This window comes from Mucor velutinosus (genome assembly GCF_035048745.1).
Source record: "Mucor velutinosus strain NIH1002 chromosome Unknown tig00001542, whole genome shotgun sequence".
Taxonomy (NCBI): domain Eukaryota; kingdom Fungi; phylum Mucoromycota; class Mucoromycetes; order Mucorales; family Mucoraceae; genus Mucor; species Mucor velutinosus.
The window spans coordinates 1,040,946-1,062,472 of NW_027041924.1; the positions used below are offsets into that span (position 1 = coordinate 1,040,946).

The 21,527-nt window shown below is 41.1% G+C and overlaps 8 protein-coding genes across 8 annotated transcripts; 6 read left to right on the plus strand and 2 right to left on the minus strand.

Annotated features, from left to right (window-relative positions):
- Positions 1-209: 209 nt before the first annotated feature.
- On the minus strand, positions 210-1,161 carry ATC70_005025 (uncharacterized protein; the record flags this gene model as incomplete). Its single annotated transcript, XM_064824324.1, has 5 exons — positions 210-305; positions 360-492; positions 550-620; positions 710-941; positions 998-1,161. The coding sequence occupies 5 exons, from the start codon at positions 1,159-1,161 to the stop codon at positions 210-212; spliced, it is 696 nt and encodes a 231-aa protein (XP_064677260.1).
- Positions 1,162-1,690: 529 nt separating this feature from the next.
- ATC70_005026 (uncharacterized protein) lies at positions 1,691-2,297 on the plus strand (the record flags this gene model as incomplete). The annotated part of the gene is made up of 3 exons (XM_064824325.1): positions 1,691-1,816; positions 1,872-1,988; positions 2,046-2,297. The coding sequence occupies 3 exons, from the start codon at positions 1,691-1,693 to the stop codon at positions 2,295-2,297; spliced, it is 495 nt and encodes a 164-aa protein (XP_064677261.1).
- A 2,757-nt stretch (positions 2,298-5,054) lies between these two features.
- Positions 5,055-5,951, plus strand: VTC2_2 (Phosphate metabolism transcription protein; the record flags this gene model as incomplete). Its single annotated transcript, XM_064824326.1, has 2 exons — positions 5,055-5,386; positions 5,441-5,951. 2 exons carry the CDS (start codon positions 5,055-5,057, stop codon positions 5,949-5,951), a joined length of 843 nt encoding a protein of 280 aa, XP_064677262.1.
- A 117-nt stretch (positions 5,952-6,068) lies between these two features.
- Positions 6,069-7,672, plus strand: ATC70_005028 (uncharacterized protein; the record flags this gene model as incomplete). The annotated part of the gene is made up of 7 exons (XM_064824327.1): positions 6,069-6,466; positions 6,525-6,573; positions 6,631-6,675; positions 6,746-7,139; positions 7,194-7,279; positions 7,328-7,585; positions 7,640-7,672. 7 exons carry the CDS (start codon positions 6,069-6,071, stop codon positions 7,670-7,672), a joined length of 1,263 nt encoding a protein of 420 aa, XP_064677263.1.
- Positions 7,673-7,679: 7 nt separating this feature from the next.
- ATC70_005029 (uncharacterized protein) lies at positions 7,680-12,010 on the minus strand (the record flags this gene model as incomplete). Its single annotated transcript, XM_064824328.1, has 9 exons — positions 7,680-7,736; positions 7,796-8,688; positions 8,749-10,683; positions 10,734-10,973; positions 11,036-11,120; positions 11,184-11,525; positions 11,595-11,696; positions 11,755-11,949; positions 12,005-12,010. The coding sequence occupies 9 exons, from the start codon at positions 12,008-12,010 to the stop codon at positions 7,680-7,682; spliced, it is 3,855 nt and encodes a 1,284-aa protein (XP_064677264.1).
- A 595-nt stretch (positions 12,011-12,605) lies between these two features.
- ATC70_005030 (uncharacterized protein) lies at positions 12,606-14,985 on the plus strand (the record flags this gene model as incomplete). Its single annotated transcript, XM_064824329.1, has 7 exons — positions 12,606-12,702; positions 12,753-13,124; positions 13,199-13,446; positions 13,500-13,715; positions 13,794-13,872; positions 13,926-14,051; positions 14,105-14,985. The coding sequence occupies 7 exons, from the start codon at positions 12,606-12,608 to the stop codon at positions 14,983-14,985; spliced, it is 2,019 nt and encodes a 672-aa protein (XP_064677265.1).
- Positions 14,986-15,741: 756 nt separating this feature from the next.
- On the plus strand, positions 15,742-15,960 carry TPK2_4 (cAMP-dependent protein kinase catalytic subunit; the record flags this gene model as incomplete). The annotated part of the gene is made up of 1 exon (XM_064824330.1): positions 15,742-15,960. One exon carries the CDS (start codon positions 15,742-15,744, stop codon positions 15,958-15,960), a length of 219 nt encoding a protein of 72 aa, XP_064677266.1.
- A 1,719-nt stretch (positions 15,961-17,679) lies between these two features.
- On the plus strand, positions 17,680-21,172 carry ATC70_005032 (uncharacterized protein; the record flags this gene model as incomplete). Its single annotated transcript, XM_064824331.1, has 8 exons — positions 17,680-17,888; positions 17,955-18,056; positions 18,192-18,731; positions 18,786-19,137; positions 19,202-19,213; positions 19,269-19,356; positions 19,406-20,563; positions 20,622-21,172. The coding sequence occupies 8 exons, from the start codon at positions 17,680-17,682 to the stop codon at positions 21,170-21,172; spliced, it is 3,012 nt and encodes a 1,003-aa protein (XP_064677267.1).
- Between the last annotated feature and the right edge of the window lie 355 nt (positions 21,173-21,527).

Consider the following 21,527-nt stretch of genomic DNA (forward strand, 5'->3'; position numbering starts at 1 on the left):
ACGATGCTGTTTTTATTTAAATGTTTATTGATGTTGATTTCTAGAAAGAAATGTGATGATGATGGGAATAAAGCAGCAAAGAAATTGCTGCGTTGTAAAAAAAAAAATTTCTAGTTCTTTATGGAGAAAGGGATGTTATACACCACATCGCTGTGACTGAATCAAGCATGGCCCTTCTTGTTTCAAGATCCATTCGCATGTCAAATGCTTCAAACTGGCTCCACGACTCTCACTGCAAACAGTTTTTCTACGACGTCTATAGGAGATGGTTCTTCGTTTGAGGTCTGCAATTTACAGAATCCCGGCTTCATTCCAATGTATCAGTACATGGAGAATAAGATGGGCAGTTAAATACTTACCAACGACATGACGGATTGTGATTTGCGAATGGTCAATATAGGAGGAGGCAGATCGACCTTTTTGTTTCGCTCCTTCCGTTCTTGAATGACAGTGGGTATATCTTTGAAAATCTGCTTTCTCGATAACGGGGGCCTATTTGCACTGTTAAGTTCGACATTGACAAGTGTTACACACTACGATAGACATTACGTTTGGAATTGAGGGTATGATGATGGTTGGTTTGACGTGGAATCGGGTTTTATATTCATCCGTAATGATAGCTAATACACAACAGAGTGATACAAATAATAATAAACAAGATAAGCTTAGTAACGTCGACCACAAGAAGCCCATAATGATGTTATAATACCTTAATAGTCGAATTAAATTTACAGTTTTGCAGTAGGTATCGTTCGGTTGTTACTCCTGAACCAGCGTATTCAGACAAATTGATTGATAATGTGCCAATCTCTTTGCCGCCTTTCTGATAAATGTCGAGTTTCAGCTCGCAATCGTTGAGCACCTGCTGCTTGTTGATGACTAGTTGCACCATTGTATTGATTGGATGATTCCATGTAATTTGGTGATCTTTAATGTGCACTCTAACGGACCTCCCCAATTAGAGATCGTCCAAGGATATCTTAGTATCAAATCTTACCTTTCTGTTGTGCCTGTTGTATGCGATGCATTTCGCAGCTTCCAATTGACATAGTAATAGCCACTCACAAGTGGCACATTGACTAAATCTCGAATGATCAGCGACAATTCAAAGTTGACTTTACGGTTTTTCGATATAAAGAGGTGGGTGAAAGGGGTCAACATGTTGTTCAAATGTTGGAAATGAGGGAGAAAGAGAGAGAGAGAGAAAGAGGAAGGAGGGGGGAGGGGAAATGAAAATAAATAAATAATGCTCAGCCTTTGATCAATACAACCAGTACCTTTGTCGTGCGTATATATATAGTGTGATTGATAATGTGTTTTAGCGGGTAAATATGCTTATTTCATTAGACACCTTGATTTGGGATGTATAGCAAAATTTACGTCACTGTTAAAGCGATTTGAAAGACAAAAAAAACATGATTTTATTCCTTTTTCTTTCTTTACTACACTCATCGAGATGCCAAAAACTAGCACACCAAGTACCACAACGACTACAAGGCCCCTTATATTTCAGCAATTGTATCAGCTATTCACGTTTCTATATAAATATCTTCAATCGATATTATTCATTAAAACTCAAACTCCTGTTACAAAAACATCTACGACAGTGCATAACTCAATAAACCTTCAATATTATAAGGGAAAGACGCTGGTGCTAGATCTAGATGAAACGCTGGTCCACTCAGTCAGGATGGGAACGACCGAATCAACTGTGAATGCCTCGATCAAGAAAAAAACAATTGAAGTAACGAGTGATAAACAAAGCATTTTGTATCAAGTCTACAAGAGACCACATGTTGATTTCTTTCTGTCGACTGTATGTATTGCTGTATACTTGATCATACCAACAGAATACTAAACTATGCGCACAGATAAGTCAATGGTATAAAGTGGTTATCTTCACTGCTTCCATGTCAGAATACGCTGACCCTGTCATTGACTGGCTGGACCAAGATCAAACATTTATCAGCCAACGCTATTTTAGACAGGTATGCTGGTTGTGATAATATACAAACAAATTATCCTGTGTATTCACATGATTCTAGTCATGTTTGCTTAAAAATGGAAACTTTCTAAAAGACATCTCTCTTGCTGAATCTGATCTATCCAAAGTTTGCTTGATTGACAATAGCCCGTCAGCGTATGAACTGTGTCAAGAGAATGCCATTCCATTACCTACCTGGATATCCAACCCTAAAGACGATTGTCTACTAGATTTACTACCCTTATTAGATGCACTACGCTTTACTGCTGATGTTCGGAGTATTTTAAGCTTGAGAGATCCTAAACACATCTGATCTCCCATAGCATATACTCTAAATTTTGTAAATATTCCCCCCCCCCCAATTTCATATATAGGTTCGCCTCCCTAACAAAATCAACTGTTTTCTTGTTGTAATAATATTCCTCCCGTTTATAATCTTCTCTTTTTTTTTTCTGTAAATCTGTTGTACTACCAAATGATTTTGGTTTTTTAGCACGAGGCACTGGAAAAATGGTGCTTGTTGGATCAACATGTGATTTACATGTAAGATGCCAAAACTGGGTGGCTTTACTTTTTCGTACATGTTGCATGAAATTAAATACAAGGCATGACATTGTGCTTGTTTGTTACTAACGTACAAATGATTGCTCTATTGCTGACAATTGCGTTAATTCGAATCATTTCATTTTGATATATTGAGTAACTGTAGCACACCTGCATTGTGTGTGTTCATCATTGGCCAGAGTATGTGAATTCCGTTACTCAAAAGATTTATATCCCATCTTTCCGCTTACACAGCTTAAATGCACTGTTGCTCTCCACCGGGACAATGTCACCGAGAATTAAGATGACCCAAACACGAACCCAAGTATCAACTAAGATTGCATCTATTGTAATAACGGAAACCTGATGTCATTTCCTTACAATTGATGACTACAATTGACACTAATACTCTATGTGGTCAATCACGTATTACGTAATGTTGTCCTACAGGAATTACTATAGTTCGGCTTCACTGGCAGATGTGCAGCTACAACAAACCAACCTAAGCTTTGCTTGGCACCTCATTTGCAGTCTCGACGTTTGGTTGACAAGCCAGTTACACATGATCCATGCAAAAAAATAAAAATAAAAATAAAAAATAAAAAAAAAAGTCAGGTACGATAGCTTTATCTCGGTGCATTTCTTATAATCAGATGGTGGACGATCTCGAAAGTTCGTACGTTTATTATTGAGTGCGAGTTCGCTTCGCGTTTTATATTGCCAATTTTATCACGTTTTTGCTACAGATTCTCAAGTAGAACCCTGTTATGAATGCGCATTTGTCTCTTCCACGATGTCTCACAACCGTATACATGAGACTATCTCATTTACGAGCATACAGCATATCTGCAATCCCTCTCACTACTCTGAAATGTGCAAAACACAGCATAATTGGATGTATTTTAGCCGTATTTTTTCGTGTTAGAGGCTGTTTGAGACCACCAGAATAGTATCAAACAATTGCTCTCAATTAGCAGTTACTTCCTAACACTTTTGCTCAACTTTTTCGAGATCGTCAAAATCGACAAAAAACCATGAGTGATACCTCATGGAAATCATCGAAAAACAAACAATCGCGTTTTTGACCTCAAAAATAAGGACCTTTACTATGATACATATAACATCAAAACTTTTCTCTTGATCCAATGCAACCCCTGAAACCTTATTTGTGACACCTTGATATGTAAAATCTCGACATTTTTGCCAAAAACATCATTTCATATTTTATGATATTGCCCAATAAGTTTATTCAAAACATTTATTATAGTTAACATCGTTGGATGCGCCTTGAAAAGTACTTCTAGAAAGCTTAAGAGAGTTTGGGATAATCATCGCAGTTTATATAGTCGAATCTGGCAAAATAGACTGACGAAGTCGAAAATTGATCAAAAATTTCGAGGAAGAAAAAACGTCGGAGATACAACCACCTTGGCCTGCTACCAGGAGTATCTTCAAGTAAAGACAATCCATGTTTGTAAGGATAATAAGAGGGGAATACGAATTCAAAAGCACAATAGCTTTATATAGCTACTTTATATTAACTCTGAAGCTTATGTTTTATATATATATAACATAGTTGGTTGTTGCAAATTGCCCATCTGAGGGCGAATCCTAAGGCGAGGTGCAAAAGATTCATGTTGCTCACATTGCATATGACGGGTGCGAGCTCTAGTCACTGTTATTATTATACCATCTTCAAAACAGAACTCCCCTGTCCTAATAGCTAGCATTAGTCATATTATAATAAATGTTCAGTCCCTACACACTTTTACAGCCTTATTAATATGGAAACTGAGTTTCCAGGCATCTGTCAGACCTGCCTCATATATGAAGTAGCTACGTGTATATGGGTGTAGAGCATCACATAAGGATCAGATCCACTGATACTATGAAGTATTTTCATGTGTAAGTAGAAAGTCAACATGAAGGTAGCAGTATTCTGATGAGATACGCAAGGGCAATCAGTAGCGCGAGAAGCTGCTGCGCAGGTTGGTTTTCACCGAAGCGAAACGAAGGTAGAAAGCCATCCGAAGCATAAACTTTTCTATGGTGTGTGATTTTACATCAATCAGTAATCAAGGCTCTTCTAACATTTTAGCTATATCAATTTTGCGATACTAGCCAAAGGCTCGTTATGCAGGCCAACGTGATTTCTACAGGAACGATGAATCGTTTTGTTCCAATTTCGATCATGCAATCATGATGTATGTATATGTTTGATAGACATCAATTGCACTTCAATTTTGAGGGCAAGTTATTTCCATTAGCAGTTACAGGCCATAAAGTAGACGACATTAGTAAACTATTGGATGATGACATTCTTTGACAAAGACTGCAAACTTGCCTGCACTCTCATCTGCACAATTGATTGTATATCCGCCTTTACGTATCCTCCATTCAAACAATTACCAAGCAATAGAACTATGATTCTTCCCCAATGTCTGGATAAATCATCCAATCATACTCAACGTAGTTCCTTAATACTGCGACATGCAAAATTTTTGCTTTTCTTCTTTTTACATTCATTATGGATACAAGATTAGCGTATGAGACATTATCGCAAATACTAAGCTATCTAAAAGAAGATCAATCAGCACTATTACAAATCAACAGAACATGCAAGAAACTCCATGAGGTTTCGTTACCACTTTTATTCAAAACACCTAAATTCGAGTCATTCAGCTGCTTTGAGTTGTTTGCAACTACGTTAACCGAGGCTAATGGATTGTTTGTTCGGCATATTGATCTGCACATGGTACCTCACCGTTGGGATTCATTCAAGATAAACAATCTCCTGTTCACCTTATCTGAAAAGACGCCGGATCTCGAGTTGCTCAATTTAGATCTATGCTCACAACTGTAAGTGTATAATATGAAGCTCATACGTGCTTTACTGATAGATCAACTTTATAGAACCAACAAAGCACTAATAAAGATTACAAAGCCGTTGCACGATCTGAGGATATTGTCAGTGGATCAATGCGAATTAATCGGTGATGAATCAATAGAAGCACTGGTGAACAACTGCCCGTACATACAAGAGCTCTACTTGGGATCGACACACATCACAGACAACTCACTGAATCTGATAGCCACCAAGTTTATTCTATTGACACATCTGCACTTGCCAGGATGCGAATACATATCAGAGATAGGCGTGGATAAAGTGACTAGTGAATGTAAAACTTTGCGCTACATTGATTTGCAGGATTGTTACAACGTGCTTGGAGAGAGAACATTTCAGCAAGGCGCTCTCTTTGGGGACAATACACGGCCTGATATTCCGTTAGTATTTGAAGACGATCAATGGGAAGACATTGACGAAGACGACGGCGACGGCGAGGAGGAGGAAGACGAAGCAGAGATGGAGCAAAATGATGAAATGTGGGAAGATGCTCCACCTGCTTATAGAGCAATTAATTGAAACCCAGTACAGCTTAAAGTGATGTGTTTGCCTTCTTGAATAAAGCTTTCATTTCTCTTTTTCTCTTTTTTTCTCTCTCTCTTTGAACACCAATCGTTACATCAATTAGGCAACCCAATGACAAACAATATCAACAAAGAAGACGACACTGAAACTGCGTTAGATTACATCCAGCGACAAGAGAAACTAGAGAAGGATGCTCAAGACATTCTTCCCGGAAACTTTGACAAATGCACTTTTTCCTTGGGTTACATCCGTCAGCCCCTTTATGCGTGCAAAACTTGTACCGTAGATCAAAACGAAGAGCCTGCTGGTATGTGCTATAGCTGTTCCATTGCTTGTCATGCCAGCCATGATTTGTTTGAGCTGTTTCCAAAGAGAGCTTTCAGATGCGATTGTGGTTTATCAGGAAAATTCGGTGGGCATGCCTGCTCTCGAATGGTGCCTGAAAAATTAGAGTTTGCAGCAAATGAAAAGAACCAATACAACCACAACTTTAATAATCTATACTGCCGGTAGTGTTGCAATCTTCGTTAATAGTAGGAGGGTATATCATTTATTCCGTTTATTTAGATGTAATCAAACCTATGATCCCGAAAAAGAAGAGGAAACCATGTATCAGGTAGCGTTTTGTATGCTTTCCACAAGCAGATGCTGTTTGCTCATCGTCCGACTTTAGTGTATTGTCTGTGAAGACTGGTATCATGAAAGATGTATCGGAAATGTAAATATCAAAACGCGTGTAAGTCTTGTTAATCACTAACGCGTTTCCTGCTTCATCTGTCAAAATATAGATCCCCGAAGCCATTGATGAGTTTGATTGTTACATTTGCCGAGATTGCACAAAGAAATACCCCTTTTTGATGAATGGAAAGGATGCCAAATTCAGTTATGGTCTGTCAAAGGGAGATGAGCCTATTCAACAGTGGATATTACCGGCATCACAAGTGAAGGATATACAGCAGAAAGAGGACAGCACAGTAGCAGTTCCAGAGGCTACTACGGCGACAGATGGTACTTCAAATGCGGACACAGCAGCAGTGGCAAATCAAGACACGGTTTCTTCAGATCAAGGAGTGGCAACTCCCGGTGAAAAGAGAAAGCGTGAAGAGGAAGAGCCTACGAGCAACCAAAACATCATTGTCAATGTGTTTAAGAAAGCGAAATGCGAATCGAATTGCCAAAACGGTAATGCATACACTTGTAGTCTGTTTGAAATAAGCTCATATCATCATATTATAGTGGATGTATCGCTTCTTCCAGAACACGATCACATCGAAGTGTTTTTACAGGATGATTGGAGACAAAGCCTATGTAGATGTGTCAAGGTAATGGAGGTCCTCTTATTATTTGTATGTATATTAACGATTTTCTAGTGTATGGAGGATTACAAAACGCATCAAGTGGAATATCTTTTGGAGGAGGAACACACCGTGGAGCCTGAGAATGACGAAGATGCCGGAAAGTCTCTACTTGAAGTAGGCATGGAACAGTTGCAGCGTATGGACCGAGTACAAGCTATAGAGAGCGTAAGAGCATTTCAAACATTAGCGTCAGATTTAAAGCAATTTTTTGGAAAATTCAAGGAAGAAGGCAAGATTGTTACAAAAGAGGATGTTCAAGAGTATTTTGATGTAAGTGTTTAATGCGTCTATGAATGAATAAGAGTACTAAAATAATGATACTAGGCTAAACGAAGAGAGAGACAGGAGCAGCAATAACCTTTTTCTACCAGTCCTCATCATCATCGTCACTTTCGGCTGCTTGCTGTCTTCTTGCTTTAATCTACATTCATTATTCATCAGCCATTATCTAATAAAATACACCTTACATGAAATACTTACTGCATCAGCTAATGAAAGTGCTGCCGGACTACTGTTTCTAGGTGGTGCTTGTGGAATGAGAGCTGCTTGAGGCCTTTCAGGAATACTAGGCGCAGGTTTGCCTGCTGATGATGGGATGCTGGGAGTTGGTCGACTTCCAGGAACAAAGGGTTTAGCAGGCACAGGCGGGCCTCTGCTTGCTGGTGTAGATGCTGCGGTGGTATCATTTACTGCCTCGTGTGCAGAGGCATTCTTAGCATTCAAGGCAGCTCTCCATGCTGGAATGCCATTTGTGGTTGGACCACCTACACCTGGCATCACAGAGACTGCATCGCCATATTGACTCATGCGATTGACTGGTGTGATAGATTCAGGCTGACATTGAGGTGTTGGTTGCTGAACATTTTGTTGTTGTTGTTGTTGTTGTTGTTGTTGTTGTTGTTGCTGTTGTGGGATTGGAGGCGGTGCTCGTCTTCTAACAGGTGGAGGTGGAGGCATTGAAGGTTTGACGGCAACGCATTCTTCCAGATAATTGCTTGGGACCCAACCATCCTTGCCATTGATACGAGCCAGCCACCAACCATTTTCGTCCTTTTCTACAATTTCCATGGTATCACCCTTCTGGAATGAGACTTCGCCTTCTTCTTGAGGTTGGAATGGATAGATTGCTTTGTAAAGAGGTAGCTTGGATGGAACAGCAGGAGCAGGTGGTTGTGGCGTGGAAATGGGAGGAGCAGGGAGACTTGATCTAGCTTGAGTTCCGTTGTTGACATTGGATGCGAAAGCTGATTTAGGAGCTGCTATTTTTTGTGGAATAGACTTAGCAGCAGCAGTAACAGCAGTAGGTTTCTTTGCCTGTGGATGCTGCTGGCTGCTAGGCAACTTGGATTTTCTGGCAGCGGGAGGGCCAGACTCTGAAAGCAATTATTTAAGTAAATTGTCATTGTACATGCCATTTCTTGCTAGACACTTACGACTATTAGCAGGTTCACCTGATGGAACACGCACTACATGGCTTTTGTAGAAATCATCACGTGGAATCTTTTCATCTTTGACAAACTGCATGGTAACCATCTTTCCGCCCTTCTTTTTGTATTGGATTTGAGGCTCTACATTTACTGTGATTCTGCCATTGGTAGCCTGAGACAAACGAGCAAGCAATTCAGTCTTGAAAACGCATGATATAACACAATCACTGCCATCAGGCGAGGTATCTAGATGCAAGACAACCCAATCATCACGAAGTGTAGAGACGCTGGTACTTCTAATGGTGTTTAGCAAGATCATCTTTTCATCTACCATTTGAATTGCTTTCCCGTTCTTTGTGGTAACTACGATATGAAACTTTTGATTTGTCATGACAAATGTTCGAGGACTAGGTACGCTTGAACGCATGGCTCTGGGAACCAGCGTGGTACCCTTCATGCTAAACAAGATTTCCTCTCCAGGCTTGAGGTTGATAGCGTTACGAATCATAGTAGCTAGACCAGAGCCATTTTGCACGTCCAGGTAATCGCCCAGAAACATACGCTGACTCACCAAAGAGAAGCGCCGGCGTTCTTTCTTACTGCCTAGTAGTTGATGACCGTAGTCTCTCAGTTGTAAATATCCAATATTGTGCTTATTTCCTCTCCAGAACCGCTGGATCTTTGCTGCGCATTCATTCTTGTACCGCATATGAGCCCTCCAGGCACGTTGAATACGGATAGCCATATTGTGCCAATACTTGTCTCTTAACCCTTCCAAGCCAAAGATCGTCTCCGGATGCTTAATAAAGACCTTGGAAGTGCCCATTTGCCATTCATCTGCAGGTATGTGGTTGTGCTTTAATATCTCCAAACAGCCGCTTCGAGCATCTCCTTGCCAGATATAATCGCCAGCATAGCCAGTAGCAGGACACAGCAGGTAGAACCTCTCGACAAACTTGTCAAATACAGTTCTGTAAGCAAAACCGGCTCTTCTCACGCGGATATTTTCGCATAAACCAAGGTATTTGATCTGATGGTGTACTCTCTGCACATTGTATTCTGTTGAACTTCGATTGTCGTTGGGTTTGATGGTACGAATATAGCTTGGGTGGCACATCATTAACTTTTCTACAAGCGCATTGCAAGAGAATTTGATCTTGTCGCTTGCCGTGGGTGGCCTCTTTTTGGAGTTGGGGTCAATTCTCTCCGGAAATAGTGTGCTGGAGATAAAGGGGTCCTTTGAGCTGGCTGCCAGATCCAGTAGGTCTTTCAATAGCGCATCCTTGTTTTTGTCAGTGATGCCGGCAATGTTATAATACACATCGCCTGCGTAATGGCGAACCAAGAATTGAGACCCACGTGCTTCAAAGTAAGGGTTGGAAGACAAGAAGCCTAGTCTTTGAACAAACGAACTGTCAGCAGCTCCGGGATCTGCATGAGCAGTAGCACACGCATCGTTTAAAGCAGCAAAGATACCAGGAGGACGCTTCGCTTCGATCAAATCGCACACTACTTTGTTGTCAAAAAACTTGATGGGGGTCCACTCAATCTGCTCCTTGACATACTCGTCTTGTTCCGCCTTCAGTGTGAGCTCAATAAAAATTTGCTGTAATTTTTCATTGACATAGTTGATACACAGTTGCTCGAAATTATTGTTTTCAAATATCTCAAAGCCGTAGATATCCAAAACACCAATCGTATGGTGTACGTCAGCTCGAGCTTGTAACGAGACATTGACGCGAGTGACAATCCATTCAAACAGTCGCTCGTAAATAGATTTTGCAAGCGCGTCTCGCACGGATGTTGCTTGATTGATGTTGAGAGGCACCTCGTAAATACTGCCACGACGACCGCCATGCTGTGTTTCCATGATACGCACTGTCAATGCCTTGTTGAGATCCGCGTACTCTACTTGTGTGAGATAGGCAATAAAATTGACAACTAATGAAGCACGATAAGCCTACATGCATGTCTTGTTTAGTAGATCATACCTTCTGCGTCAGTCACCACGGCATGGCCCTGCTCATTCTCTGTGAACATGATGTTTCCGAGCCATAGAATAACGGATAGCATCTTGAAGATGTCGTCTTTTTCTGTTTGTTGCAGTCCAATGACATCCATTGCCTTGAGTGTGTCTTGAAAGTCATTCATGTCGTTGATGCCTTCAACGTTCAAGCAATTACTACGGCTTGTGTACAGAAAGCTCTCTGGACCTTGCAAGCCATATTGCTCTATCCATATGTAATTCAGATGTGAGTATAGCGTCTACAACTAGTAGTGCAACAGCGCCCACCTTTGTATTCAGCAGGAGCAGATTTCGTAAGTTGATAAAAGATATGGAAATTTCGCTCGTTTTCAATCTGGCCAACAACACGGTTCTACATCGCAGGACAGGCTCAGTCTATATATGCAATGCAGTTCGTACAATGGATGGTACACACCTTCTCCAGCAAATAATTTGTAATGACTGCACCCACAGGCTCACCTTGAGCACTAAACTGAATCTCGAGGTATTTGCCATGTCGACTGGAATTATTGTTTCTCAGTGTTTTTGCACAACCAAAACTCTCCAACAGTGGATTTGTAGCCAATACCATGTCCTTGATCTCTTGAATAGCAGCACTCTTGCCTTCAGAGACAGCAGCAATGTACTGCATGATTCGTTTGGCTGCCTCCGTTTTACCAGCACCCGATTCTCCACTGATAATGATGCACTGATTCTCCTGGTAGCTGTTCATGTGGTGATACGACGCTTCTGCGATTGCAAATACATGCGGTGTAGCCTACACCGTCGGTGTGAGCGATCTTTTACACACATATACACACACACACACACTGATGTCTATCCTTACTTCCAACAAGTTCTTTCCTTTGTAAGATTGCAATATCTCATCTGTATAAATGCCTAGATCCTTAAACGGATTTACACTGATGAGCACATGGCCGATATACGTCTACTCATCGTGAGTTAGTATCACGGCATCTCTTCTCCTTTGCACTGTGATAGCTTACGTAAATGTCTCCATTTTTCCAACGCAATTCCAGATTCTCATTGATCGCTTCATCCGTAATCTTTGTCAGCAGAGTCATGTCAGACACACCCACCTGCCTCTTCTTCATGCCTTCTTTCCAATCAGCTCTGGCAGGTCGGTTGGCCTTGATCACCTTTTTGTCGCCTGCATTTCCGGCCTTCTTTCCTCCAAATCGCTATGGATAGATTCAGTATAACAATGACATATATAGCAATATGTCAAGTGCTTACTTTCATAATGAACGATTATCAGTAGATGAAAATTGGAAAAGGAGAAATAGTGAAAAGAAAGAAAAGAGGAAAATAAAAAGACCAATTCATTGTATGTGGTTTCTGACAATGTTTCAGTGAGTTGGATTCTTAATTTGCATGTGGGCAAGATATACCACGCTATTACTTTGTTTTCAAGGGTTCCCGACGACTGAATGATAAGGGCATGCTCTACCTTGCTTTTATGTCAAGAGTCGTTTTGTTTATAAAGCCTTGGATGAGCATCATTTATATACGACTGCAATCAGCAATACAAAATGTCTCCGAGAAAAAAAGCGACATGATGGCCATCTTGAGCTATAAAGCTAAGAAACAAACGCAATAAACATGCAACAAGCATTCCTACATTGGCAAAGCTCACACGGCCAATTTGTATGGGATCAAATCAATTTCATGCATGTCTACTGGAAATAAAGCAGGTGGGTCCAATGGTTGTGCTACTCAAAAGGCTTAAGCGAGCCACGAAAAGCAGTACTTTTCAGGGAAACAGCTGCACACTTATAAAAAGAGAGCATCGTTCTGTCTCAAAACTTTCAAAAAGCATTGTACTTTGTCATTAGCAATGGAAGTCTTGCGAAAAGAGTTTGAAGAGAACTTACCCCTCATTGAGGAAGCCATGACCGAGGCAGATTTTATCGCAATTGATACAGAATTCACAGGTATAGATGAGACCACATGAGCGCTTTATTCTTTGCTAATATCCATAAAGGTCTTTCCACACCTGATATCCAGTTTCAACATGCAGATGAAATCTCAACCAGATACTCCAAGCTCAAGCGTTGTGTGCAAGAGTTTACGGTCATTCAGTACGGTGTATGTGCCTTCAAACGAGACCCATCCAACGGCAACTACATTGCCAAACCCTTCAACTTTTACATATTTGGCGCAGACACCCACGAAGTCCAAAGTCGACGTGTATTCTCAGCAACACCTAGCAGTTTGGCCTTTTTGAGACAAAACAAGTTTGATTTCAATAAATTGATCGAGGAAGGCATTCCATTCTACAACTACACCGAAGAAGGCTCCATGTTTCAATCAAATCAAGGCACCAATGTAGTGAATCGACGAGCCATGATCAAAGGTATATGCGTAGACACACACACACACACACACACACACATATATCAACATCTACTTATTCTCTTGCCTTGTTAGAATCTGATTTGAACAAGTCCGGAAGAGGCTTCTTGGAATACAATAGAAATTCAATCAGTAAATGGCTTCAAGGCAACACAGAGCAGCCTCTGATCATTCAAGTTAACAGCAACTTTTACAAGAAATTAATATACCAAGAGATTCAGGACAGCAAATACAATGGATTCTTGCAAGCAACACAAAGAGACAGTAAACATCTGCAGATTTCTCGACTCAAGGAAGAGGACAAGCGAAAGAAAGCAGCCAATGTAAGTATCTATCTTACCTTGAATGAATGCCATTGCTTATTTGTTTGTTACAGTCGCCCAAATTAAATTTTCGTGCTGTCATTGAGTTGATTCGCAAAGCAAAGTGTCCTGTTGTAGCACACAATGCCGCCTTTGACATCTTCCATACTGTAGATCAATTTTGGCAGTACTTACCTCAGACAATCGACGAATTCAAAAAGGTGGCAAACAGCATGTGGCCAAACATTGTAGATACCAAGTATTTGGCAGAATATCACCCTTCATTAAAGGTAAGCTGCCATCCTCTGCTTGGAACACTAAAACAAAAAGGGGGAGGGGAGTCAAGCTCAAGTTTCTGTTTATCCTAGAATTGTTTCAACACTTCAGTTTTGGGATCATTATTCAACACAGTGTACGAGGAATTGAAAGAAGCGGGGCAAGATGTTGGTAAGCGAGACAGAGTCTGTAAGTGGAGTATGCATGTATTCACATATGCACAGTGATGGCAGAGGGGTTCGATAGATACACAGGCACTGGAAACGATGTGGAGCATGAGGCTGGCTACGATGCTTACATGACAGGTGTCATTTATCTGGCGTTCATTTGCTTTATTCACGAAAAGAAGGGTAAAGTGATCCACTTGCGTGCTATACCGTGTTGAGCTAACTTGTGCCTAAAGCAGAGAAACCCGATACACAAGTTGGCGACAAGAGGAAGAGAAATGACTCTATAAGCAGCACAAATACTAGTGTATCCTCCTCGTCTGTTGAATCTTCAACATCCACATCATCAGCAGAATCCGCCTCAAAAGTAGCCTCTGACAATACAAAGGAAAATGAAGAGGAGGAGGAAGAAGGAGAAGTCAGCGCATCAGATTCAGATGATTCCGACGAAGAAATTGCCAGTAAGAACAGTATATTCATGGATAAAGCGATTGTACCCTACTATGGTCGCATCTACTTGATGCGTAGCGACATTCCATACATCAACCTCAAAGGAGAAGAGGCCATGGAGATGATTACCTACCCCAATCGATTTTACCTCCACAACATCCCTGCTGGACTGACCAATGCTGCTATCGAGCTATTATATCCCTCCTTGGTACCATTTGCAGTGTCATGGATCAACGACAACAGTGCTTGGATTATATTGAAGGATGAAACCAAGATTCCTTTAGTGAAAACTGGCATGCTCGGTTTGAGTTTAGTGCAAAGCTTTCTCCCTGGCTGCTCGCGTCAAAATGAAGGTGCTGGCTATGGCATTACAAAAGAGGCCAGCCGAATTGAACTGATTTCACATCAGCAATGGCAAGCATTGTATGGACCCAGAAAGACGGTGAATTATAACAGCACAGCATCTATCTTGGCCGCCAACAATATCAGCAACAAGCCTACCATCATCGACAATAACGAGAGTGTGCCAGCTGGTGGAGCGGGCTATGACGAATTGGATATCCCTTTGCCTCCTAGTTTTGCAACCCATGTGAAAAGAAATAGAGATTCCACCGAGGAAGATCAAGACGATCAAGGCCATACATCTAAAGCTAGAAAAACAGAATAGAGCCCTGCCCCTTTTCCCCAACGTTGTCATGTAAAATATCCATCCATCATGTCTATATGTCACTGAAAATAGCAAATGGCTACTCGCCTTTCATCTTTCGCGAATAAACAGCAGCACCAGTCAAGCCAACAGTTGTATTTACCGAGTTTGTTGTAGAAGTTTATTTGCCTAATTTGGGGTTTTCTGTAATAAAGAAGTTTATGGAATGTCTCTTATGTCATCTCTTTCTCTCTTGTGCTTCAGTGGATTAATTTAGCGTCAAAGTTCGAAATCAGTTTTAAAAAAAAATCAATAACATGTTTATTGCGGTTTGGAAGAATCAGTTACAGCAATACACCACCGTCTTGACCAACCATCTAAATTGCGTGAAAACCATCTAGCAGAATGAATACGCTTGGTTATGTTTGCATTCGTGGATAGATCCCTGCAAATGCACATTGAGCATGGTTCTGGTTTGACATTTTACGTGGATTTGCGTAGATGCTTGCAGAAGATAACGTCATAATGAAAAATGGCTGGCGTGGTTTTTTTTTTTTTTTTTTTTTTTATTAGCGTAGTGTATGGGGGGAAAAACACCAGCGAAGTTTTCCTATGCATAACCAAACCTATGTGATGTATTTCAAAGTGATTTGCATTTACGTCAGAATGATTACTTTACAAAAGTGAATCCGCTTGAGAAAATGTATATAAAGGTTGAATTTGACAGATGCTTACAAGACTCATCTTATATTCATAACATAAAAACTACAAATCAAAATGTCCAACACTCCTATTACTAAAGCTGATGCCCAAAACATTCAATCCATGGCCTCCCATGAAGGTCTCGATACCGGTAAGGGCTCTGTTCCCGCCAAGGCCCAAAGTTTCGGCGACAAGAACCTCGATGCTGCCAAGGAAGCTACTGCTAAGGGATTCGCCACTCAATCCAGCGATGACAAGGATACCACCAAGCCCGGTACTGAATTGAAGAAGTAAATCTACAATACACTGCATTGATTTCAAGACACTGTTAATATGTAAATATTTTAAATATTTCAATTATTATTGCTTTTAATAAACGAAATACCTCTAATCGCCTGTGTGCAAAGCAAATTAATCAAAATTCAGTTTGGCATGTGTGTATCATTAATTCAGAACATACGTCTGAAACCAGTTCCTAGCCTAATGCAAGCTGTTTCTTGCAGGTATTTCATGCTGGAAGAGACGTGAATGCTGGATGTAACCATATTCTTTTGTCCCAATCATTCATTTGCACGTATCTGATATCATCTAGACAAGGACTCATGGGATTGATGGATGTCAAGATGTCCATTTAAAGTATCATACGCGACTTTGTTCAGAGCGACATTTCACATTTGGTATTGCTGGACTTCCTATATAGATACCCATTAAATTGATCAAATATGAAGCGTGCAGCATATCCAAAACACAACACAATTAGATAGGTTATCGAATCGTCTAATTTGTGATCCTATTCATACCTACTTCCAACAGCATCAATTACGTTCACAATGAGCCATGGCATATGTTTGCTAGCAAGCACCAGCAGCGGAAACTCAATTGAATCTTCGTGCATTTCTTTTACTCGAAATAGGAACTTTCCTTTGATTTTCGACTTGGTCGATCTATTTTGCTAGGTTCGACTATGTAAATTGTGATGGTCATTGTATCCCTCCTTAAGCTTTCTTGGAGTACTTTTTAAGACACTTCTAATGGTGCCATTTATAAGAAGTAATATTGATAAACTTATTGAACAATTTTTAAAAAATGTAAAATGAGGTGTTTGGCCAAAATGTCGAGAATTTGCATATCAACGTGCCACAAAAGTGGCTTCAGGGGCTGCGTTGGATCAATAGAAACGTTTTGAATTAATACATGCTATAGTAAAAGTCTTCAGTTTTGTGGTAAAAAACGCGATCGTTTGATTTTTGATGAAAAGCATGAGGGGTGCCTCATGCTTTTTGGCCGTGTTTTTGAGATTCCAGAAAAGTTGAGTAAAGGCAGCAGTAAGCAAGTGCTGGTCGAGAGCAACTGTTTGGTACTATTCTGGCGGTCTGAAACGGCTTTTAACGTGAGAAAATACAGCCGAAATGCGCCCAAATTTTGCTGTGCTTTGCATAGGTTTGAGTATTAAGAAGTAATGATGGCTTCTTGTCTGCATGTATATGAGTTGTTTCATTGAAACGGACGTGGGGCACAGCAGAAGACTTTTATAAACATACGTAAAGTATCTCTCACCCAATGATTTATATAATGCAAGTAGTAATATTGGTTTTCAAACATAACAGCTGATTAGTTTATGAGGCTTCTGCGCATTGAATTCGGACTACCGTATAGACTGGCCTCTATATCAATATCAATTAGTTTTTTGCGTTCGCAACCATAGCTATTTATCGTACGAGAACATTTGCAAGGCAAGCTCTCTGATTCCTTGACCTGGGAACAAGGTACAATATCAATTCGATCTGTGTATTTCTCATGTGTTACTTGAGGTCTCCAACACTTGACATTATATCTTTGAATGTGGCGAACCCAGCTAGCCAATACACTCTTTTCGCTTAAATATGGACCGAGATAAACGGCATTTTACAACAGCAAAAAAAAACATTATCTTCTGCATCCAGCTTCTCATTTCTTACTTTTTCATTGCATTTCATTGCTCTCTAACGGATAAAAACAACTTTTTTTGAAGCAATGTCTACACCATGGGGATCTTTCCAGGGACGAGCCCCTCAACAACAACCTCATCCACCTTCAGGGCAACGAGATACTCCTATCTACCCGAGCAGCACATCTTCACCCGTTTCGCCAGTACCAGGAATGCGATACACACCCATTGCACCGTTTGGCGGATCTGCTGGACAAGAGAAAACACCTGAGAAGCGACGAAACAATAGAGCCTGGTATGTAATCTCTAAAAGCTACAGCTTCCCATGCTTTGACAATTTCCCCTCTAACACAATTTGTAGTGATGAATGCAGACGCAAAAAGATCAAATGCCAAACGGCCGAGGGTGCCAGAACATGCAAGAATTGCATTGCCTACGAGAAAGGGTGTACTTATAATACAAGGTATGTAAGTTGCTGGTGCAAGCTTTCAATTTGATTCACAGTTACTACAATTAAAGCTTAAAAAAGAGGGGTCCTCCTCGAGGGTGAGTTTGAGAATATATCCAATGATTGATTCAAACTAAAAGTATACGGCAGATACATTGGACTATTGGAAAATAGATTGAAGCGTATTGAAGGGCTGATTGACGGCATTTCATCTTCAGCCATTGCCTCGAGTGATTCCTCCACGTCAAAGCGTCCAGCAACGTGTGGTGATGCCGCAAACGAGATGGAGGATCAGCATGTGGGTAAAAAGACAAAGACCAACAACGACAAGACAAGCATTACAGAGCGAAATACGAGATGGTTGCTTGACAGACTCAAGAGCACACATCTGACATCAGAAGGTCGATTTTACAGTGGCTACAGCATGTCACATATCATCAATACCGATAAATTCGAGGAATTCAAGAAGAACAACCTGTCATCGTATGGCATTGATATCCAGCATAGTAAAAATAGCGACTACTTCCACATGAAACGAATTGAATCGTTTGATGACAAGCGAAAGGAACAGATCCGAGAGCTGCTCAGTTTGGGTGTGATCAAATCGCGCGACGCCATCATGAACATAGATGACTGGATATTCAAAGTTGCTGGTATAGATCGAAGCCTCAGTGATAGGCTATTGAAAGTGTATGTACCATATGGCAACCACGGATCACAGCATCTCTAATCGTTCTTATGCAGGTACTTTGCATACATACATCCGCTGCTGCCCGTCATCAATAAAACAGCCTTTCTCGAAGAGTACCGGGGCATCAGGGCAACCTTTCCCGCAGCAACCTTGCTGAATGCCATCTATGGTGCATCAGTGAGATACGTGAACAATTGCATCAAATTCAACGACTGGCAGCGACTAGACAATGGTAGAGAATGGGTGTTTCCTCACAACTTTTCAGAGAAGCTATTTCAAAATTTGATCATCTTTGTCAAGGGGAGATACAACCCGCGTTTGTCCACTATTCAAGCCATTCTCATTGCGCATAATCACTCTGCCAATGTGGAAAGCTGGACGTCTGGATGGCTTCTCAACTGCATCGTAGGTGTAAAAATATTGATTTTTTTTTATCCAGCACGTCTAACATTGTACGAAAAACTTTCAGGCTGTGAGGATGGTATTGTAGGCCAACAAAAAATGGTATGATATGGATTCTAATGATTGCACTACAGAGTCAGGATATAGGGCTGAACAGATCAACCGAAGGATGGACTATTTCCGAGCAAGAAAAGCAAACAAGAAGAATGGTGTGGGCATCAGGTAAGCTGGGGATTGGCAAGCATAGCTCCATTTGTTGACACATTAGTAGGCTACGTGCTGGATCGTTGGTTTTCCGCAGGGACAGGCCGTCCATTGACAGTATTCGACGAAGATTGCGATGAATTGCATCCATCCGAAAATGTGAATTTGGATGAAGTAATGGACACAATGACGGAAACAGATCAGCATCTTCCACGATTCCCGTCGCTGGACAAGCACATTGCAGAGAAAGCAAACGACAGCTCGATACCCATGTATCAGCCATTTGTGCAGTTGCTCAAGCTATCAGAGATACTGGGCCGGATATTGCAGTGCCTCTACACGCCAAAAGCCAAAAAGCACAGCGCACAGTACGGAAGTGATGCTATGGTTGCTTATTTGGATGACCAACTGTCGAAATGGAGAGCAGCACTGCCACCCCTACTAGAGATATCATCCGCTGGCGAGAGAACAATGCAGTCCAAAGAACACCACCCTCTACTATCTATGTCGGGCCTGATTTGCATGTCTTATTGCACGCTGCTAATCCTACTACATCGACCTTTTATTGAAAAGGAGCCGCACAACAACAAGAACTCAAGAATGTCGTCAAGAAGCTCGTTGACCATTTGCACTAGCGCTGCTATTCGTATTGTAGAGGTGTCAGAAAGCATGCACTATAGGGACTTTTTGATGGTCTCATGGGGGTTTGCGCTATATCCGCTGTTTACAGCAGCTTTGATTCACATTTACAACTCTTCCAACCCTGACTCCATCGTCTCTGATGTGGCCAAGTCGAATCTGGTGCGTGCGTTGGCTGTGGTCGACAAACTGTGCTTGCTATCGCCCATGACAATGAATATGAGCAACATTCTCAAAAAAGTGATTGCATTGAGTCCCATCTTTGTGAATGATCCTGAATTTGTGGCTATGGTCAATATCAAGAAAAGCGCAGTCGATTCTGAGGGCTTGGAAAGAGTGGGTGACCCATACTCTAAGCCTGACGATCATACTCCAGATTCGCCTGCTCACCAACACACATCGGTTCCAGATGCCAACGAAACCGTCGCAAGCAGCTTGCAAGATCAGTGGTTTGATCATAACAGCAGCAGCAGCGGATCTGCAAAGGACAAGAAGCCTTCCATCGGTAATGTCACAGCACCGGCGTGGGATGAGGATTGGCTTAGTCAACTGTATACACCCACACAGCCTAATTTTAATCTACATGGTATGTTTGGATACGCATAACACGCTATTTTACGATAACTGACACATGTATTGTGTAGATGACGAGTCCAACAAACAAAACGAATCGTCAATTATCAATGCTACGACGCAGCAACAATACCAGCAGCAGCCGAGTAAAGTGGATGCTTATTCCATTCGACAGTTTGGATTTGGAGTGGATCAAGTACAGCAAGGCATAGCAACTACTTCCAATCAACCCCAACCCCAAGCTTGCTACAAAGAGGTTTCACCTCTGAATGCAAACAACAACGCATCACTCAACCATAGTAACACAACATCATCTGCGCCTTCCACTGCATTATTCGATTACTCAGATTTCTCCTTTCCTTATAATTACGGAAACGTGATACCTACTGCAACAAATACAGCAGCTATACCGGCTACCAATACTGACAACTCGATTCCAAATGGCTGGATCAATAATAGCAACAATGTCAATTTCATCTATCAGAATGACCCTTCAGCTCTCTTTCGTTATCGTCCGGATAATCCATTTTGGGGGATACCGAGCAGCATGGAAGCTGACGACTGGCAAGCTTACTTGTTGCCACATCAGCAAGAGCAGCAACAAAGACAGCAGCAACAATAAAGACCCCAATTTAAACTTATTTGAGAATGCATCATCATATTAAGTCTTAACCTTACGAATAGGATGTCGAGTATTCTTACAGTGGATATTCACTTCTAGGGATTTGAGGCATTCAAACTACTAGAATCAGGATCAGATTCTGTCAAGACATGAAAGCACTCTTCTATTGAATATGACACTGTATCATCTGTGATACTGCATGCGATACTAGCGCTTCAAGTCTTACACGATGCTGTATGGTAATAACTTGTCGATCAAATGCTCCTTAAAACATTGTATATGAGCTTCTGCCTTAAGTAGCATATGTAGTAAATATTACGACGCAAGTAACAATTTCTTATCGTACAACTGTTGA